Source organism: Aspergillus steynii (assembly GCF_002849105.1).
Source record: "Aspergillus steynii IBT 23096 chromosome Unknown P170scaffold_1, whole genome shotgun sequence".
Taxonomy (NCBI): domain Eukaryota; kingdom Fungi; phylum Ascomycota; class Eurotiomycetes; order Eurotiales; family Aspergillaceae; genus Aspergillus; species Aspergillus steynii.
This window is the reverse complement of record NW_020194398.1, coordinates 6,662,950-6,684,710: the sequence shown is the minus strand read 5'-3', so window position 1 is coordinate 6,684,710 and position 21,761 is coordinate 6,662,950. Positions and strand designations below refer to the sequence as shown.

The 21,761-nt window shown below is 26.0% G+C and overlaps 1 protein-coding gene across 1 annotated transcript; it reads right to left on the bottom strand.

Annotated features, from left to right (window-relative positions):
• Nucleotides 1–18,245: 18,245 nt before the first annotated feature.
• P170DRAFT_506431 (uncharacterized protein) lies at nt 18,246–21,309 on the bottom strand. The gene is made up of 5 exons (XM_024854391.1): nt 20,846–21,309; nt 20,693–20,783; nt 20,180–20,638; nt 19,845–20,124; nt 18,246–19,787 (listed from the first exon to the last, which is right to left on the bottom strand). The coding sequence occupies exons 1-5, from the start codon at nt 21,280–21,282 to the stop codon at nt 18,277–18,279; spliced, it is 2,778 nt and encodes a 925-aa protein (XP_024711233.1). The 5' UTR covers nt 21,283–21,309; the 3' UTR covers nt 18,246–18,276.
• Between the last annotated feature and the right edge of the window lie 452 nt (nt 21,310–21,761).

The window sequence follows — 21,761 nt, the reverse complement described above, 5'->3', positions numbered from 1 at the left end:
ATTTTTTTTATTTAGCTAACCAGATATTACTTTATTATATTTTTTTTTTTTATTTATATAAATAGTTTCTAAAAACTTCTGTTTAATCTTTTATTTTTTATTTATTTTATTTATTTTCTCCTCTTTTTTTATTTTTTTTTTATTCTTTTTTTTTTTTACCTATTTTTATTTTATATAATCTATTTTCTGCTAATATACCCCTTTAATTTTCTCCTATTTTTTATCTTTTTTTTAACCCTTCTTTCTTTTTTTATTTTTTTTTAATCTTTTTTCTCCTTCCTCTGTTTTTTTTTTTAACTTTTTATTTTTTATTTTTTACTAATTATAGATTTAATTTAGCTCCTCTGGTCTATATCTGCTATAAATTATTTAAATCTATTTTATTTACTTACCTTTATATTTAACTTCTTTTTTTATAATAATCCTTCTGATCTCCTTGTCTCTCTAGGATTATTTATCCTATCTATTGCCCTATTTACTGCCCTATCTACTGCCCTGTTTATTATCTTAGTCTATTATTTTAATCTACTGCCTTACTTTTCCAAAAAAATAAATAATTTTATTAACTATTCTAAATCCCCTAAGGCCTATAATTTAAAATCTGTTCTTATTTTTATAGAGTAATACTCCTCCGCTGTTTTATAACTGCCCGAAATCCGGTCTACTAGCGCCCCTCCACAGCACGCGCTTGCCCTTCTAGTTTTCTATGTATATTATCTAGTCTATTATATAGCCCTGTCTAAGTAAGGTAGGTTATTTTTCTTATACTTATTATTTAATTATAATTATAACTTAATATTCCCCCCTGTGATTAAATAATCTTAGTCAGTTTATACTAATCTATTCTTAATTATTTAATCCTGCTAATTACATCTTCCGGTTATAATATAATACCTAGATAGTTAGATAAGTAGCTCTGACCGCGGTTAATAGGACTGGCTAGCTAATATTAATCCCTTCTTTTTTTATTTTATTTATCTATTTTACTAACCTTTTAGCCCGGCAACCCCTTATTTTTAACTGCGGTTAGGCCTGCGGATATAACCATAGTTAAAAAGTTATTTTTTTATTTTTTTCCCCTTTATTTTTTACTTTTACTAGGCAAACTAAAAGCAAACTAATACTGTAGATAAGTACCTAAGATAACTAAGATAAAAACTATAAAACTCTTTTATTCCTTATTGCCTGTTCCTGGGGTTACTTAAATATATAATTAGATTAAATAATTAAAGAATAACATCCTGGGATTAGTAGGTATATTTGCCCTGTAGGATACTAATAATCTTAGGTTATTATTTAAGAATATAAAGGTAAAAAACTAGATAAAAACATATATTAATAACCAGAATAATAACTTTAGCTATAATAGCCTAATAGACTATAAATAATAAGTGACTGTTAATATAGTAACCTAAGTTACTATTAATAATTATTATTACCTTTATTTTCTTAATTTTTCCCCCTTAAAGCCTATTTTTATTATAATTAAGAAGCTAATCTTTACTACTGTCCGGATAGTTTAATATATTATATAATTTATTAAATATTACCCAGATTTATTTATTTACTTCTAGCTTCTCTATTTTCCACATAAAATCTACCTTAAGGAGGTGATCACCGTCTGGAAAATGCTTATATAATAATAATAAAATACTAAGATTATTAGATAATAGGCAATAAACTACTATAATAAGCTAGTAAAAATATTAGTTTACTTTAATACTTCCCCCTTATTTACACTAGTAGCTAATATTACTAACACCTGGTCTGCCCCCGTGCTGGTAGTAAATATAAATAATATAATAAATATTATATTAATAAAAAATACCCTTATTAATAATAACTTGGAATTACCTAATAATAATACAAATAATACAAATAATACAAATAATTATTCAATATTTATCTAGGCTATCAGAAAGTTTATTAGTCAGTCACTTAATAAAAGAGCGCGGTAGTTAATATAATAATCTACCTTATCCTGTAAATAAGTATTAGAGATAATAAAACAGTTATTAAATACTAAAAACTTTATTAACCTTTATATTAATAAACCGGAGATAATAATAGTAGAAAGTAATATAAATATTATTACCGTATAACAGCACCTGGAGATATCTAATATTACTAAAAATAAAAATAAACTAGATAATAAAATAAAATAAAAGCTCTGAGAGTAAGGTATTAAAGGGCTTAATAATATTAATAATAATAATAATAATAAAAAAACCCCCCCTGCTAAAAATAATATAATAATTTAACCGCGCCAGGCTTCAGCTATAATACTAAACTATACTAATATATACAAGTACTTTAGGCTGGACCCGGCCACTTCTAAGCTTATTATAAAATTAAATACCTAGTTTTCTTTTTTTATAAAACTATAGTAAATAATAGTAATTACCTAGATAATACAGCAAAAGAAATTAAAAATTAAAAATAATATATTAATAAATAGATATAGGCTTAGCAAGATAATAATTATATTAATACTTTTAAAATATAATACTAAAGATTAATAGGCGGGCCTCTATAAACTAATCCTTATTTTATATCTTTTATCTATTATAATAACCTAAATAAGAGAGATCAGCAGGCTCAGTAATAATCTAATATTTATTATATTTTACAGGTCTAAGAGCCAGATAATAAACCTATAATAAAAATTAATAATAATTAGTATAGTTAGTAAGCTATATAAATAACTAAATAAATTAGATCCTACTAACTCCCGGATAATATATATTATAGTCCTGTTCTTTTATTTTATTTAGTTAAAGCACACCATAAAGTCAGAAACACTAATTATTATAGATGTGATTTCTTTTATATAAATAAAAAAGGCCTCTCTAAAAGATAAAAGATCAGAAATACCAGATAATAAAAAAAAACTAGTTGTAAATAATACCGCGGATAAGCCTGATAATCTTATTCTAAAAATTATAATAAAGATATTCCGGGTATTTTAAAATAAAATCTTATATTCTGATCGTGGTTAAAAATTAGTATATAAAAAAAAGAAACTATATATATTTACCTTTTACTTTGTCAGCTACTTTAATAAAATAATTACTAATAAAAAATATATATATAAGATTATTAGCACCTGTATATATTAGGCTGTTAGCCTTTTTAATATAATATATTATTAGTTTTTTTTTACTATCCCTATACTAAACTGCCCGCTGGACATCTACAGATACTTAATTATCTTGTATAATATAGAATTTAATAAGCTAGCTAAAAATATTAATAATAAGATATTATTAGCAGACACGGACTCAGATAACCTAATAAATAAATATATAATATAAGCTAAGAAAATAGCCTAGTTACCAGGAAAAATATTCTTCTACCTCCTCTTACTATACTGGCTAGTAAGGCTAGCCTTAAGGGGCTATTTAATAACCTATGCCAGCTTTTATATATTATTAGTTTTAATACGCCTCTTCTGTTTATATAAAGATATTAATAATATAATAGCTAGGGCGCCCGGCTACTCTAATATTATTATTAAGGCAGATATCCCAGAGGGCTAAATAATAAATATAAAGGTATTTTTATCTAACTAACTATAAAAAGCCTATAATAAGTGCTGGGGAGCCCTGGCCCCAAGTATAAAATATATAATAAAAACTAACCTAATAATCCTAACTGCCCCTACTACTACTAATATTTTCCCTAGTATAGCCCACCTATAAAATATCCCTTATTAAATAAATTTTAGTGCTTTTTAAAAGCTATATTATCTAATATTTTTATCCTGCCTCGAGCAGGCGCTACACCTAATACACAGTAAAATAAATATCTAAAAAATTACTAAGTTTCTGTTATATAAGGACCTGGGATTCGCGTTATATTTTATTAATATTATATAGGATCTATATTATCTCCTTCTTTTAATACATGCCGGCATAGTTTTCTATTTTAATATAAATTTATCTAAATTCTAGTATTTAGCTAAAATCCTCTAGGATAAAAGTGTCTAAAATATAATCTATTTTTAGTAATTTATTATTTTTACCTGGTGGCTATTTATGCTTTAATTTATTAAAATATTTATTAATATCTTTAGTCTTCCTTTAGTGGCGGTCCGCGCTATTATAACCGGTAATTAGTATTTGGCTGCTATATAGATATTTATTAGCACAGACTTAAATATATAAGTATTCTTAATTATTTATAGCTGCGGAATATTAGGCTTTAATTTATATAAATAATATGCCCGGGTAGTGCTCCTAGAGCCCCTCCCTAATTTAGAATAAAAGTTCTAGGCTATTAACTAGGTCTACTAGTTTAAGTAGTGAAAAATATAAAAGATCTAGACCCTAACGGCGCCCTATATTTTTAATATAATAATAAAATTTAATAACACACGGAAAATTATATCTTAGATTATAATAAATTTTTATACAGCCAGATATATCCAGATTACCTAGTTGTATAATAAGGGCCAGACTAAGAAATATAATACAGATTAAAAGGATTATATTCTTTAAATATAAGCTAATAATAAACTTAATCACCTGCTCAGATAGTAACAGACCCGCTTAAAATAGAATAAACTAATCTCTTTGTATACTGATAAAAGGAACTAGTTTATAACTAAATAATATTATAAAAAAAATATATTAAAAATATTATACTACCTGACTATTTTTAAGATATGTAGTTTTTTTTTTTTATAGCTGGACTTCTAATTATAGTTAAAAAAAAAAAAAGCCCTGCTTTTTATTTTTTTTAGGCTTTAGATAAATAAGATAACTAATACAGGTATAATAAGTAATAAACAGATTATAAAGCCTGCTAATACTAATTTTATTATATTATTTAAGTTATAAAAAAAAAGATAGATTTTTAAGAACTTTCTCCTCTTTTTAATCTCTGAAGTTTTAACTATAGTTAAAAGACTAAAGTAGTTTTTTTCCAGGAAGACCTATTAACAGGTAATTTTATATAAAAATAAAATATTAATAAAAACTTAGAAGCCTACTTTCTGAAAAAAACTAATCTTTATATAATTATATTTTTTCTGGCGTCTCCGTCTCTGCCTTATACTAGTAATCCGGTTAATCATCCAGATAAAAAATAAGTAACTTTATTATTTTTACTATCTGGGCCTGAGTATGGCAAGCCGGATAATTAGTAAATATAAAAATAAAGTATATAGGATAAATCTAGTAATTCTAATAAAAATAAAAAAAAATATAAATAAATAGGATAATCTGTTTCTGTCCTTAATAATATTTATTCTGCCCCTAATAATACTTACTCTGCCCTTAGTAATATTTTTCTACCCCCCTGGTTTAAATAATACTAGCAAAAATAATAATAATATCAGTAGCTGCTAGGATAGTAGTAATAATAATAAAAAAAAAAATATCTATACTATTTAAACTAAGTCCTGTCCTTAAGAATAACAAAAATAATAAAAAAGTTTTAAAAAAAAAATAAAATAATTTATAGACTTTGTTTTCCTGATTTTAACTATAATTAGAAATCTAGTTAATTATTCCCTGTTAAATAATAAGATTCTAGATTAGATTAGCTTATAAATTATTAAAATTAGACCCCCCTGCTCTCCCTGGTCCTGCTAGGGCTTATATAATATCTTATGTCTAAACTATACTAAGCAGGACTAATATATTTATAATAAGTATTAAATAGTTATTTAGATTAGAAATAGGCTAGTTATTTTTATTTCTTTTTTTTTTTTTATTTCTTTTTTTTTTTTTTTTTTTTTTTTTTTTTTCTTCTATTTTTTATTTTTTTTCTTTTTATTATAACAGCTATAGTTTTGCGCGGGTTAGTTTAGGGTTCTATATAACTTATTATAGCTTATTTGCTAGAACTAGATTTAATAAATAGTATTTTTTATTTATTATCTTTTTTTTTTTTTTTTTTTTAGCAGGGTGGTTAGGGATTAATTAATAATAGATATATATATCACTATACTATAATAACAGCCCTGGTATAAATGCAGCTAAAATTAAAAGAGTTATATAAGTTAGAATATTAAAAAAAAAATATAGTTTTAATATAATATTAATTAATAATTAAAAGAAAGAAAAGGGTTGGTTAACAGGTAAAAGTATAAAAAAGAGAATCTAGGTAAAATAAGTAGATAAATAAATAAAATATAAATAAATAGGTAAGATATAAAGAAAAATTAATAAAAATATATATATATTTTTATTCCTTTCTTACTCGTGTGAATTAATTAAAAAGACTAATCTAATCTCTCCCGGTCAGAATCCTGTATCTTATTAAAATCTAAATAAAATAAATTAATTAATTTTATTATACTATAGCCTAACCCCCCTGCGACCGCGATAGCTAAGATTTAGTCAAATAAAAAATTTATAATTTATTTATTTACTTACCAAGTTTAAGCCTAACCGGGCCAGGGGATCCAAATGGGATGCACCCGCGAAGATATATAGGATATACCCCCGGGTAGGGTTTGGGCCGGCCAATCAGCGCGCCCGCCGCGGACCCGCACCGACAGGACAGGGGTGCGTCCCATTTGGCCCGGTGGGTTAGGCTTATGCGCTATAAAGATTCTAGTAAAAATATAGCTTATACTTATTAAGCTCCTAGCCTTAAATTATATATATATAATATTATTTCTACTATAAAAATACCTCCCGCTTAATCTGTTTCTCGGCCAGCCATAACTAGGACTTAATAGTCTGTTATTTTAAATAAAGAGTAATCTATTATTATATCTATATTTACTATTACTGTTACTTAATAATATTAATAGGGGCTAGCTCCTGGGGGCCGGATCCGCGCTTAATACTTATAATATATTAGTGCTTAAAACAGGGGCGCGGATTATTATTAATAACACAGGCCGGAGAGCTAAAAGATTAAATAAATAATAAATATTTAATTTAAGTAATTAATATTATACTAGATATAATATTATATATAGGATTATAAGATACACTTAGGCTCAGGATAGGTTTGCGGGTAATTTTAGGAATAGAAGAATTAATTAATATAGATACTAAGGCTAGGGGGATACTAATAATAGATTTTAATATTTTTTAATTAGGATTATATTTATTATACCAGATTTTATATATATTAGAATCTTAATAATACTACTGGCAGTATTTATTAATTATTTTATTTAAATATTAATTTAAAATATATTATTAATATCTAATCTTGGGTATAATTTTTATATATTAGATAATAAGCTTGGCGGAGTCAGTAATAAAAATATTATATAAAATATTAATTATAAAATAAGCTCCCTTAGTAAAATAAATAATAATTATTTTACTAGATTATTTATTCTGGCTAGTATATTTACTCTCCTACTTATAGTCTAGTAAAAATTAGGGTATATTAAAATAAATAATACTTTAGATATTAGAAATATTTACTTTTATCCTAAATATATTAATAATTATAATTATTTATGTCTGGCTAGTAATAAATTATTCTAGAATAAAGCCCTTATTAACCTGCGTGTTATAAAATATTTTATATACTAGTATTTAGGCCATAGTAATTATCTAGCTAATTATAAACCTATATATAATTATTTTTCTGTTCTGGGCCTGCCGGATTTATACCGCGAGGAATACTAGAATTATTACATTAATTATTTAGCCGGAATTTATTCGCACGAAAATTACGGGCTATTATATTTAATATATAATATTAGGCTGGCTAGTATAATCCTGGAATAAGTATACTAATTTATATATATATCTTATATATTATTATAACACAGGCTCTAACCGGGGCGGCAGTATAGCTGTTAATAATATTATTTATATATAGATATAGTTTAATTACTTTAATTACTATAGCTCCGGCTGGAAGTCCTGCTACTTATTTAATATTATATAATATTTATTAATTATAATCTAATTTAGCTACTATATTTATTATAGCTAGTTAATAAAAGTCTAGAAGTCTTTTATAATAACTAACTCAGGTATAACTAGTATAATTATAACCTTATCTAGGGGCTATTAGCTCTCTTATATTATATATAATAGTTTAAGCGCCTGGTATTACTATATTATATTCTTATAAAATATTATTAATAAAACTATTATAATTATTATTTCCCTAGGCATAATAAATATTAATAATATAAATAATATACTTTTTCCCCTGCCAGTAGGTATTATTATAATTACCAGATTTAACCTATTTTAAATTACCCGGATGGCTGGACCCTGGATCTCTTATAATATAATATATACTTATCCACTTATTATATATAGTACCTGACCCGGGTTAGCCATATATAGCCTATATTATTAGGTAAGCTAGTTCTTTTCTACCTCTGCCTTTTATAAGGATTATTTTCATAGGAGCTTAGTATTAGCTAGCGTGGATAATAGATATACTATTAATATAAATATTAAAAACTAGTATTAATTTATATTAAAGAGCCAGAATAATTATTATTAATATATTATTATACCTGCCTGTTCTAGAATCTTACGTGTGTATATAATACTAACTAGATAAAATAAATATACCGCCTATAAATCTATAATATAGCTTATTTACTGCTCTAGATTTATTTTATCCTTTATATTAAAATTAAATATTATTATTATCCTTTTCTGCGCCTCTTATATATTATATATAAATATATTAGATAACCGCAGGAACTATTAGCTAATTTTAATAATAATTTTATAATATACCTAAAAATAGACTAGTGCGTGTAATTATATTTATATTTTATATTTAAATATTTTCTATAGCTACTCTAAGAACTATTAATATTAAATTTTAAAATTAAGACTTTAGATAAATATATTCTTCTAATAAAAAAAATATATAAATAGATTAAATAATAACTTCTATTATATTTATTATACCTCTAGCTACTATATAAATAGTAAAATAAATTATAAATACTATATTATTAGCTCCCTGACCTCCTGCGGCAGATATTAGTAGATTAGCTTAATATTATTACTAATATAAAACCCCTTATAGTATATATTAATTACTGTTACTAGCCTATTTTTAATATATATATTATACTATTAGTTAGTTATTATATTAATATACTAGATATTTAGCAGCTCGGGTATCTATGCTGGTTATTTACTGCTTATTTATATTAATATAGCTAGCTTTTTTTTAAAGTAAGCTATTTATTAGAAATATTATACTACGGCCGGGGGGTATAATTAATATTAATATTATTATATAATTAAGCGCGCCTATAGTGCCGGCTTAGCCTATATCTAATTATAGATCTACTGTTATTTATTAACCAGCTATTATATATACCTATTTTTTAGAAAGCTCTATCCTACTGTCTGCTATATAGAATTATTATAGATAATATATTATAAAATAGCCAGGATCTCTTACGCCTGCCAGACCCCTAATATATTATATAAGATTTATTATATAGCCCTGACTAGCCTGTATATAAATCTATAAAAATTACTAATAATAAATTATAAATACTAGTATCTAATTTTTTTATTTTTATATCAGATAATATGCCCGGCTGTTATAATATTATAATAAATCTTTAGTTTATATATTTATTAGTTTAGTAATATCTGTATTAGCCCGGCCGTGCTCTATATTATAAATATCTATATTATTTACTCAACCTGCTCCTGAAATAACTTACTTATATAATAAATTTAGGAAACTATTAATAACTAGGGCTCCTGGCTACTGGCCCGTATAAATAATATAAAAAATAATAAAAGAGGTAGTAATATTTTAATACTTAGCCTGTGGATAATCTCTTTATTTATATTATTATATTTCTTATTTAGTACTAGATCCTCGAGTATATTATCCGCGCTAGCTAATACTTATTATATATAGCTAGCCCGCCGCAACTAGATCTAAATAATTATCTTAGAATCTAGATTTAATTATAGTACCTTCTATATTATTATAAACTATATTATTTTAATTACCTATAATAAGATTAGGAAATAGCTTTTAGTATTCTGTTATTAGTTATAGTTTTAGTTTTATATTATTATAATATATATAAGTATATTTTTATACTTATATTCCTGCTGCTTTTAGTTTAATAACTTAATATAAAATTTTAGATATTACTGCTCTAGCAGGCTTATTATTTATTTAATTATTAAATTAGTTTTAATATCTTTATCCTGCAACCTGGGCTTAAACTTAGACTTAGACTATATAACTAATACCTATAGTTATTATTATTACTTACGCTACTAGGGAATCATCTTATATAAGAGATTAGTCTATTTATAGAAGGTTTATATACAAATAATAAATATAAGGATCTGCTATTATAGCTAAATATATTTAATAATATTATTAATATTTATATATACCTGCAGTAGCTAGTACAGAGGCATAATTTTAATATTAGATTAAATTATAATAAATTAAATTAAGAAACTATTATACTAGATTATCTGCTGGTACTTATATATAAACTATTTTATTATTATTTATAATTAGTGTATTTTCTGTTTAACTAAATTATCAGATACTATAATATTTTTCTTAGTCTTAGATATAGTAATATTATATATTAAATTATATAAAATAATATTTTTTAAATATATAATCCACCCGGTCATCCAGAGCTACAAATTTATATTAATAATATTATATATTTAAATAATCTTTTATACTTTCCGGGCAGCCTAAGTCTTAGTTTATATAATTTTAATTTTTTATAATATTTATTTAATTATATCAAGATTACTAAGGGGGAGATCCTTATTATAGATAATAAAAATATTTTAAAAGCTATATTAAATAGGAAATATGCGCTAGTAAAAAATTAAAGTATATATTTGTACAAGCTAGAAATTAGCTTATTTCTGCTTAGTCCGGGAAATCTGGTTATGTCCGGGATACTAGGACTATTAATATATCTTATACTAGTATTTATATATAATTTTAATATTTTAGATTATATATTAGCACTAGGGGCCCTATTAGTATAATAATTTATTAGTATAAATTAATAATCTAGTAATAGGCTGCTCTAGCTGCTGCAGTTAATTAATTATAATAGATTTATAAATAAAGTTAGACTATTATGTGATTATTTTACTAATCTAGACAGTATTTTAGTATATTATTAATAAATAGGCTTTATTTTTTAAATAATACTAAATTTCCTTGGGCTATATCTTATACTAGTATATTTTACAGATAATTACTGGTAATATTTCTATTTATATAAAAATTTAATATTCTATAATAGCTGGGTTAACTAGCGTAAATAAAAAATAATAAGTTTAATATAAAATAAAAATTAAAAATAAATTAGTTCTTATAACAGGGTGTCTAAGGAAACAGATATATATATATAGATTTATAAATAGATTATTATCCTAATCAGCACTTTAATAAAATAATCCTTTATTAAAAACTGGCTCCTATAAACATAATTTATGATAGATCAGCCTTATTTTTTAAATAGTTATAAATAAATACTAGGTTAATATCATATCTAATTTTAAAAGGAATCAGAGTATAGAAACTAAATAAAAACTATATAATAAATTAAAGAAAAACTATGTCATATTACTGATCAAGTAGCTAATCACAGGCTGTCCTGCTCAGCACCCTAAATCCAAATCACATATCTTTCCCCAGGGCCTGTGGGATAGAGTTGGTGCAGCAGGGGCGGGCAGGGCAGGCGGTTTGGCTAGGTCAGGCAGGCTAGGTTTATAAGGTCTTTAATTATCACTACTGTCAGGCTATATATAGGATAATAGATAAGATATAGCTTAAAGAGTTATAATAGGATTTCTAGTATTTAGGCTTTTAAGTAGTTAGAGGATTAGGATCAAAGATAGGTTCTTTTAGCTTAGTAGTGCCCTTAGGTCTATATTATAATAATATATTCCTTTTTTATAGCCGAGCTTTATTAAGACTAAAAAGGGCTAGACTTATTAAAATACTAGTAATAATAATTCTGGATAATTTATTTAATATATTTTAGATAACTGGCAGGCTCAGTAATAAAGTTTATATATTTAACTTATTTTATAATATATATTAGATAAGAGCAGCTACAGTTATAATAGTCTTAGAATAAATTAAGAATATCTTTAATTTTTTATTTTTTAAGTTTATTAATCTTAATATAAAATAAGAAAAAGTTTTATTAGCTAGATAGAATATCTAAGCTAGCAGGGATAAATAGGCTTATATTAAATATAAAATAAATTTTTATACTAAATAAGAGTTCTAAATAATAAATATATAGGCTAATAATTTTTTTAATATAATATAGGTCTAAAATATTCCAGTCTAGCTTTTTATTAAGTTATAAGGTTTTAATATATTAAATATTTAACTAGACTAATTAATCTTTTTTAAACAGACAGGCGGGATAGTATTAGTAGTTTATTTATTTAATATAATAGGCCTAAGCAGATAATATCTTAGCTCGGGTAAATTTAGTAATAGCTTATATTTTTATAGTAAACTATTCTGTGTCTTGTATAATAAAATAATTATATATATAATAATCTTTTATTAGAATAGGTTCAAACCCTATATATAGATAAAAACTATAATTAGTAAAAAATAGGCTAGTTTTAATTAAATCAGAATATATAATATTTAAAAAGAATTTAGTTAAAAAAAGCTAGATATTTTAATTATCTTATAAATAATTTATATAGGCTTAAAGATATTACTCTAATATAATATTTATTTATTTAGTTTAGCTATTAGTCTCAGGATAATATATAATTAATAATTTACTTATAATATTTAAATGCTAGATTAGATACTTCTAGAATTTAATAATAAACTAAAATCCTTAGTTTAATATAATTATTTAGGGCAGGCTATATAGCTTTTATATATACTATATATATATTATAGCTATAGCAGGTGTATTAATAATTAAGTTATAGAAGATTAAGTATTTTATTTTAATTAAATAGTTTATAATAACTAGGATAATATTATAACTCTGGCTCTCAGGCAGGTGTGTAATAAAATCTATAAAAATATTTTATTAAATATGTTTAGATATAGGCAGGGGTTTTAAGATATTTTACTTAATTTTATAAAATAAAATACTTTAGCAGCAAATATAGCAGTTTTAGATCTATTAGGTTATATATTAGTATATATTAGGCCAAAAGTATTCACAGGCAAGAAATTTATATATATAGCTTTTTTTAAGATGTTTTAATATAGGCTTATTATATACTAAATAAATTAATTTAGCTTAGAATTTATTATCCTCAAAAATCTATAAATAATTTTTATAAAATAAAAGGCTATCTTATTTTTTATAGGCGGCTAAAGTAATTTTTAAATAATAATTTTTTTTTATAATAAAGATCTTCTAGATTTTATAGATTAGATTATTTTTCTTATATATTTTTCTTAGATTTATCCAGATTTTAAATAATAGTTATAAGTCTTATTTATTCTTAAAAATAATATTTTAATAAATTTAGATTATAGGGATAAGTAGGGTCAAAAATTTAAAGATTTTTATTAGATTAGATTTAAGTTTACTAATATTAAGATTTTTGTATTTTAGTACTACTTAACTTTAATATTATAAATATTTATTCCTCTTTTTAAAAAAATCCTCTGATCTCCTAGTTAAGCTATCTAGTTTAGTTTTATACTTTCTGGGGTAGTATATAATTTTAAACTTAAATTAGGATAAAAATTTAGATTAATAAGCTTATTATTAGTTTAAAAACTTAGTTAATATCAAATACTCTAGATTATAATAATTAAAAATAACTTATATTAGAGATAAGGCTTTTTTAAATTCAGGATATTATTTTTTAAAATATTAGATAATAATAACTAATTCTTTATTATAAATCTTATAATTATACTCCGCGGGTAAATACTTTTTTAAAAAAAAAATAATAGGGTATAAAATTTTATTATTATTATATTAAAATAAGATTCTAATAAAAATATAATTAAAAATATTAATTTCTAAAATTATAATATATATTTAATTAAAAGGCTATAAGACCAGAGTATTAATAAAAGCTTTTTTAAAATAATTAAAAATTTTTTAATAAAATAAGATCTACTTCCAGGGTATTCCTTTATAAATTAGACTAATAAACAGAATAATTAACTTCGAAAAATCTTAAATAAAATAATAGTAAAAATTACTAAATCCTAAAAACACTTAAATATCTATAATATAAGTTAGAACAGGCCAGTTAATAACTATTTTAATTTTAGAAAAATTTATTTAGATCCTTTTATAACTAATAATCAGACTTAAGAATTTAGTTTTAGGAATAATAAACTTATATTTTAAAAGTTTTATAAATAAGCAGGCTTCTCGCAGCTTTTATAGGACCTAATAAATATAACAGATATATTTAGGATAAATTTAATTATAAATTAGAATATTATCTAGGTAAATAGTATAAAAAATATCTAAATAATTATATAAAATATTATTAATATAATACTAGAATATCCTAAGGGCTCCAGTCAAACTAAATAGTATTACTAAAGATTTAAATAGGCCTAAACAGATATTAAATATAATTATCTACTTTTAATTTTTCTAAATATATAAATTATTAAAAATATTTATAATATTAATCTTTGTAAAATAATATATTCCCTTTAAATTATTCAGGGTCTTTTTTACTAAAAATAATAAATAATAATCTTTAACTATAATTATATTCAGGGCTTAGTAATTAACATAAAAATATAAGTTTTTATTAGGCTTATTAATAAACAGAATAAAGGATATTATAAAAAATAAATTTAAATAAATAAAACTTTTTTATAAATTCTTAAGTAACTATTTCCAGAGGGCCTTTAGCTCTTCCTAAAATATATTATATAAAAAACTAAATAATAATCTCTTACCAGATTCCAGAATAATTATATAATTATAATCTTTATATAGGAAGAACTTATTTACTTTTTTTAGTAAAAATACATTATTAAAATCCCAGAATTCTATAAGGATATTAAAGTTTTAATTAAAGTTAAATATCTCTTATATCAGAGGTTTCTTAGGGGATCTTTTATAGATTATTTAGTTAATTTATTTTATAATAATAATAAAGATTTTTTTCCCTATCTTATATATATAGCGTAAGCTTTTATAAATACTATATAAATATCACGGGTTTAGAAGGCCTTTAGTACCTTTAAGTTAATTAAGTAGGCTTAGGCAGGGATATTATATAAAACCCGGATTTTCTGGGGATAGAGCAGTATAATATTTTTAATAATATTAACTATTAAACTAGAGAATATACTTAATAAAATTTATTTTAGGATTATAGGTTTTAAACTAGAAAAATCTAATTATAACAGAAAAATATATAAGCTAAATAATTAAAAATAAAATATCTTTTTTAATATAATTATAGATTTTCAGGATTATACAGATATAATAAGTAATAGTATTAATCTTGTTCTTGTGGTTATTAAATTTTATAATTAATTTAGATTTTTTCAGAAAATATAAGGTCAGATTTTAGACTTTAGCTTAATTCTTATTTATAATATAAAATATAAAGTAGCTATTATTGAATATAATATAAATAATAATCTTATTTTTACCGGGGTTTAGTATAATAAAAATAATTAATAAGTTAGTTTTTTAAAAATTTTTTTTAATAAAAAATCCTCTAATAACAGCTTCAGAGATTTAATAAATTTATATAAAAAAATTATCTAGTTATAGTTTAGGCCAGGCTAACCTTTTTTAATTACTTATTTAGATTTAAGAAATACAGGTATTTTATCTAAAAAATTATTTAAGACTAAGAAACTTAAAATAATAATAATACAGGTAGGCCTTACAAAATAAAATAAGACTAAAATATAAAAAAAAATTATTTTTAAGAAAATAAATAAGATTTTAAAAAAAAGATAAAATATATAATATAATTAATCTAGTATAAATAACTATCTGGTTCAGAATAGTCTCTAATTATATATTAACTTAATCTATAGCAAAAATATTTATTATAATCTTTATAAATATTACTTTTAAGGCAGGAAGACAAACAGTAAATTAAAAAAAAATTTATAATATTAAGATTTAGAGCAATAACAGCAGGCCGGGGAGGTTTATTAACTAGATTTTAAAAATAATAGTTTCGGGTATTCTTAATTAAAATCCACAGGTAAATATTAATTCTGGTTAAAATTAAAATAGGCTTTTAAGATTAGCTATAAGAGTATTAAGTATAATAGTTTTTTAATTTTTATAAAAAAATAATAAAGTTAATATAATTCCTAGTAGGCAGGTTTTAGTATATTAATATAGTCTTTATTTCCTAATTAATAACTTTCTCGAGAAAAATAAAAAAACTATTTTTAGCTATTTCTCTCTCTATAACTAATTATTAAAATTTAATAAAAAAATAAAAAATTTTTAGTTTTTTTATCTTAGATTATATAGGGCATTCCGGGCATTACAAATATAATTTAAGTTTTTATAAATATAATTAAATATTTCTAGGATTTTAGTATAATCTTTCAGCTAATAAACTTTATTTTTAATATATAGAAGGACTTAAATATAAAAAAGTCTTTTTAAATAATTAAAAATATAGGCTATATAGGTCTGAGAGATTAGGAAATAATTATAATTTATAATTATTTTTTTTTAATCTAGGAGATAAAATAGCAGAAATCTAATTTAATATTTTTAAACTTATTAAAATCAGATAATTATTTAGAAAAATAAGTAAAAACAGAAGATCTAAGATTAATTAATATAAGTATTTTTATTAAAGTAGCTGGGGGTCCTTTAGTAATAAATTTAGGGATCTAGTCCAGGGTACTAATTACAAACATAATAACCTAAATTATATAATTTTATTCTTAGATTATTATACTCTTATCAGCTAGAGCCTAAATAAGTTTAAAATTTAAATTTTTTTTATAATCTGCTTAGAGGATAATAATTTATATAATAATATTTATATTTTATTAGAGGCGGGAGACTTCCTAATAAAAATATTCTTAATTAATATTAATATTTACTATAAATATATAAATCTGGTTATAATAAATATACTATTCTTTAATATATTTAATAATATACTAAGTAAATAATTTAGGGTCCTTAAGGAGAGACAGGGGCTTTAGAATTTTAGATATATTAAATAAATACTAACTTTATAAATAAGAGTTATATAATATTAAAATACAGGCTGGCAAGTTAGTAAAGTTAGTATAGTAAGGGCAAGCAAAGCAGATAGTTTAGCTAGGTTAGGCAGGCTAGGTTTATAAGGTCTTTAATTATTACTACTATTAGACTATATATAAAATAATAAACAAGATATAGCTCAGAGAGCTATAACAGGATTTCTAATATTTAGGCTTTTAAGCAGTCAGGGGATCAGGATTAGGGATAGGTTCTTCTGGCTTGGCAGTGCCCTCAGGTCTGCACCGTGACAAATAGTAAATATTTTTAATATATTAAATAAATTTATAAGCCTTATTTTATTACATATTATTTTTTATAATTATAAGATATATTTATAGGTTAAATTTTATTATATAATTAGTTTTTGATCTTTAATATAAATTAATATATATATATATATATAATATAATATAGTATTTATAAATTATTACATATTATAATAGCTCTAATCTAGGTTTATATTTAATTTATTAATTTATTTAAATTCTTTATTATTTTGTATAAAAGATATAAAGATATTTAATATTTTTTATATAATTAAAAAATAAATATAAAAATTTATAAAAGTTCTAATATCTAACTTATTATATATAATATTAAAAAAAAAAATAATTTATTTATTTAAAATCTTTTTAAATCTTTCTGGAAATATGTAATAATACATTATTTTTTAATAATAATTATTTTTATTAAATAAAAATTTTAATTATATAATTTTAATTTATTCAATTTATTCAATTTATTCAATTTATTCAATTTATTCAATTTATTCAATTTATTCAATTTATTCAATTTATTCAATTTATTTCACTTTTATATATGAATACCTAATTTTAAATTAAGCCTTAATTCCCCCGGGCATATTAGATAGAAAAAATAGCTATTATGCTCAAAAAAGATATAATTTAAATAAGTATTCTATAAAAAATATAAACTTTATAACTAAAAACTAAGCTGTTAAAAATCATAGAACTAAGTTGAATTTAGGTGAGAATCTTACTTTTTAATTAGCTGCTAGGCTCTACTCTACAGAAACCGAGCCTCAATTTCCCCGGGCATATTGAATAGAATAATTCATTCTAGAGTCCTCCAGCCTAAGCAAATGTACCTGAACGGTGTTATGAACCACTGCCGTCATCCTCTTCAATCTCAAGTATCCTCTCCTGATCACAAATGAGTTGAATAACAAGAGGTATTTCAACTTCATCAAACTCCAATGAGATCCCGAGATTTCTCACTTCGCGATGATGATTCTCGTCAAAATGGTCGCGGTGAGAATGGAACTTGACCATGCGCCCATACCAAACATGCTTGAGAAAGTCGATTAACGGCACATTTAGAGCGTCAAACCGAGCATAGAATTCAGCCACAAGCTCCTCAAGATATTCAAGTAGACCCTTCTGCTCTTCTATGATCTCACGGAGCTCACTTTCATCTCTGATGTGCTCAGTAATGGGCCAGCGATGGAGCTCAGTGCAACATGTGTGCCTCAAACTGAGGCCATCGAAAGTGAGACTCCTGATGATTGCATGGCAAACTTCGGAATCAGATTGATTAAAATCAACAATGTATTGGAGGAATTGAAGGAACGCTGCTGAGAGCTTGTGTATTCCGTCTCTTGATTTAAAGAAATTGTAAACCACATGACGAACAGCCACTGATACTGCAGTGCATCCTCCAACAGAGCACGAACAGGAGCAAAAGTCCTTGATTGATACCGATAGCATATTCTCGTCAAGCTGCCAAATGCAACAAGTCTTGTCCCTTAAATAGGAGGATATATGGCCAATCTTGGCCGTGTAATATCCCGTAAAGACTTTTGCAGCCAACTTCGCATTCAGGAGATGGAAGGCTGTCGCATTTGACCCTGGGATCTGCCGGAAAAGGTTCGCCCCGTTTAAAGCCATCCAGACAATTGATTCAAGGTCAGATTCGGATGACGGGTCTATACACCGATCCATCAGCGGTGTAAAACCATCAGGTCCGGTTTGATCTAGATCTCTGAAACCGACTTTATATATCTTCTTCAGGAGCTCGAGTGAAGCCAGAACTTTGAGTGAAGATGAGACGGTGTGATGGTATATCGACAAACCAGATTGCGTTCGTCCAGGGTCCAAAGAAGGGTTAACATTGACCCCCTTGGCGACCAATGTAGCGTAGTGACAAAAGCTATGCGCATCAGGAAGCCCAGTTTCTCCTTGTCTGAGCTTTGAAAGTTCGGTGGGATCAATATGGGCTTCTGCGATATCCAACAATTTTCGTCGCCGATTAGCTAGCTCCTGTAACAAGACACATTGCAATTTGATTGTTGAGGCGTCAAAGATTTGCGATGGCATAACTGTGTATCCAGCCTCGAACAAGACCTTGCAGGATTCAATGTATTTGCCAATTTTTGTATCATCATCGGTGATGTTCCTACGAGCTTTCCTATGATATCTGGTCGGTAAGGGTGCACTTGATTCTGCTTCGAGCAGCAGGCTCACACCCGTTGGCCAGCCCATTGCCAACTGAAGCAAGGTTATATCATTGATTTTAGTGTCGAGGTGTGGGGCCGCCGATGTGAGGATCTCTTTCAAGTCTTCTTCTGATTCCCGAAGAACGGCGATATATGCAGCCGGCAATTCAATCCCTATAATATAGGTAAGCAGTCTGTTTACAATGATATGACAATAAGTGGTGCTCATACAATCGTCATATCTCTCTAAAATGGTTTGCATATTTGCCTTTTCGACCCAATTTCGCGGAGCCCAGTTTATTGACCCATATCTCTCTATTAAAGGAGAGACAAAGGTGTATTCCTCTTCCGTCCAAAGATACGAGCAGCACAAGGCGGGAAGACATGACTGCAGATTATCCTGATGGTCAAGAGTGGCACCGCAGCGTAACATATATTGGGTTAATCTGCAAAGACTTGGAAATTGTTCACGTTCAAGGAACGAACACTGGAAGAAGTAATAGAATGGGATCTGGGGGCTGTTAAACACTAGCTTGGATTATTTCATAAGGGGTCAAAAAGCTCACATTTATCATGGAAACGGTTTCAGGGCCTCTCTGTAATCTATCAGTTGGTGCCGCCCTTCCGTCCGAAAATTGAATCTGCGAGTATTGAATAAACTCATCGATTCTATTGGACGGTTCTTCCATGAGTTCAACGGGGTTTAAGCCACTCAGTACTTCGAAGACCTGCTCTGCGTAGCTTCCAGGCCCTACAAGAGCACATAATTTTAATGATGGTGCAATTGAAAGTCCACCAGACCCGGTTGAAAGATAAAATGTCCCCGTGAGGTAGAAACCAAGCCACCTGCTACAAAAGCTGTAACTCTTTCTGAATTGTTTGGCTCGAGAGTTCTTCTGCGCACGGGGAAGTAAGCCTAGTGACTTTGAGTTGTTGAGATGATCACACCATGATCTTATTTGAGATGGTGGTAGTTGGCGAATCCTTTGTGGTGACGAGCTTTGTATGGCAAGCTGTAGTGTTTTCTAGAAGTAGGTTCAGCGGCTGTGACAGATATGGATGTGAGTTTCCATTCCTACCATTTCCTCTGCCAATACGAGAATACGATCTTGTTTAGCATCAAAGGCATCTTGCTTCGACTCGAATGTGGAAAGTTTCCGCGCCGTCGAGCTACAACCAGTCACATATTTTACACTTATGATAACCAATACAATGGTGAGACTTCCACTTACATGGCTAATGTGGTCTGTAAGGTCATTTGCATACTATCCAGACAGTACGCGATTTCCCCAAGAGACTCTTTCTTGAAAGGGTAAACCGCCCTTTTAAATGTCGATCGAGCTTTTCCATTTCCATGCGCGCCTCCAGTTGAGACAGGTTGGTATTGCTCAATTTTCCTCTTCAACCTTTCAACATAGACTTGAAGACCAAGTGCCTTCGATTCAAGATCATCCGCTGTCTTTGATGACTCATTTCTCGTATCTTCGATCAAGTCTTGTAATTCCTTCAGCGGCGCACGAAGATGCTCTGCCTTGGTCACAAGACGATCGAGATCATCGTCTTGGCCACGCAAGTCCTGAGAATACTTGATGATCTTGCCACAAACCTGCAGACCAAGAGAAATGATCCCAACGGCGCTACCGGCGACTGATAAGGGGTCGGACATCATGGAATTTGCACCGAGGACTAATAGAAGGGAAAGCAGATTAGGAGAGAGAAAGGGGAGAAGTGGAAGGCATCCTGGGCGCCAGCTCAGCCAGGCGGTGCTCGTATGCATGCGCTAGGATGGGGGGCCAATCAGGTATTCAGCATGCGGGCGTCAAAATACTGTAATACGTGACTGGGTCAGGGTACCTAGGTAATGCTGATCGGCGATGTTTAGTCAGGCGGTACCATACTTTGCTGTATTCAACGTCATTTTATCTCCTCAACCATCCCAGCAGAACTACGGTGGGTAGTAACAGGTTTGACACCACTCAAGAACCTCCAAAGCTTAATATAGATCAAGCAACGCTGTAGAAAACCTGTCACGATGCAACCTGGCACCGTGACACTTACACTGTCCTTCAAACAAAATATAGATCAATTCTTACTCTGCTTCTGAGGGAGGTACTGAGGTACCTGGATAGGAACATTGTCACTTGGTTC

Excerpts from the sequence above, each read along its gene's own strand:
- P170DRAFT_506431 (XM_024854391.1), bottom strand. The coding sequence starts at position 21,282 with ATGATGTCCGACCCCTTATCAGTCGCCGGTAGCGCCGTTGGGATCATT. Across the intron at positions 20,639-20,692 it reads TCGTATTGGCAGAGGAAATG|AAAACACTACAGCTTGCCAT; the intron begins GTAGGAATGGAA and ends ACCTACTTCTAG. Across the intron at positions 19,788-19,844 it reads TTTAGAGAGATATGACGATT|GGATTGAATTGCCGGCTGCA; the intron begins GTATGAGCACCA and ends CCTATATTATAG.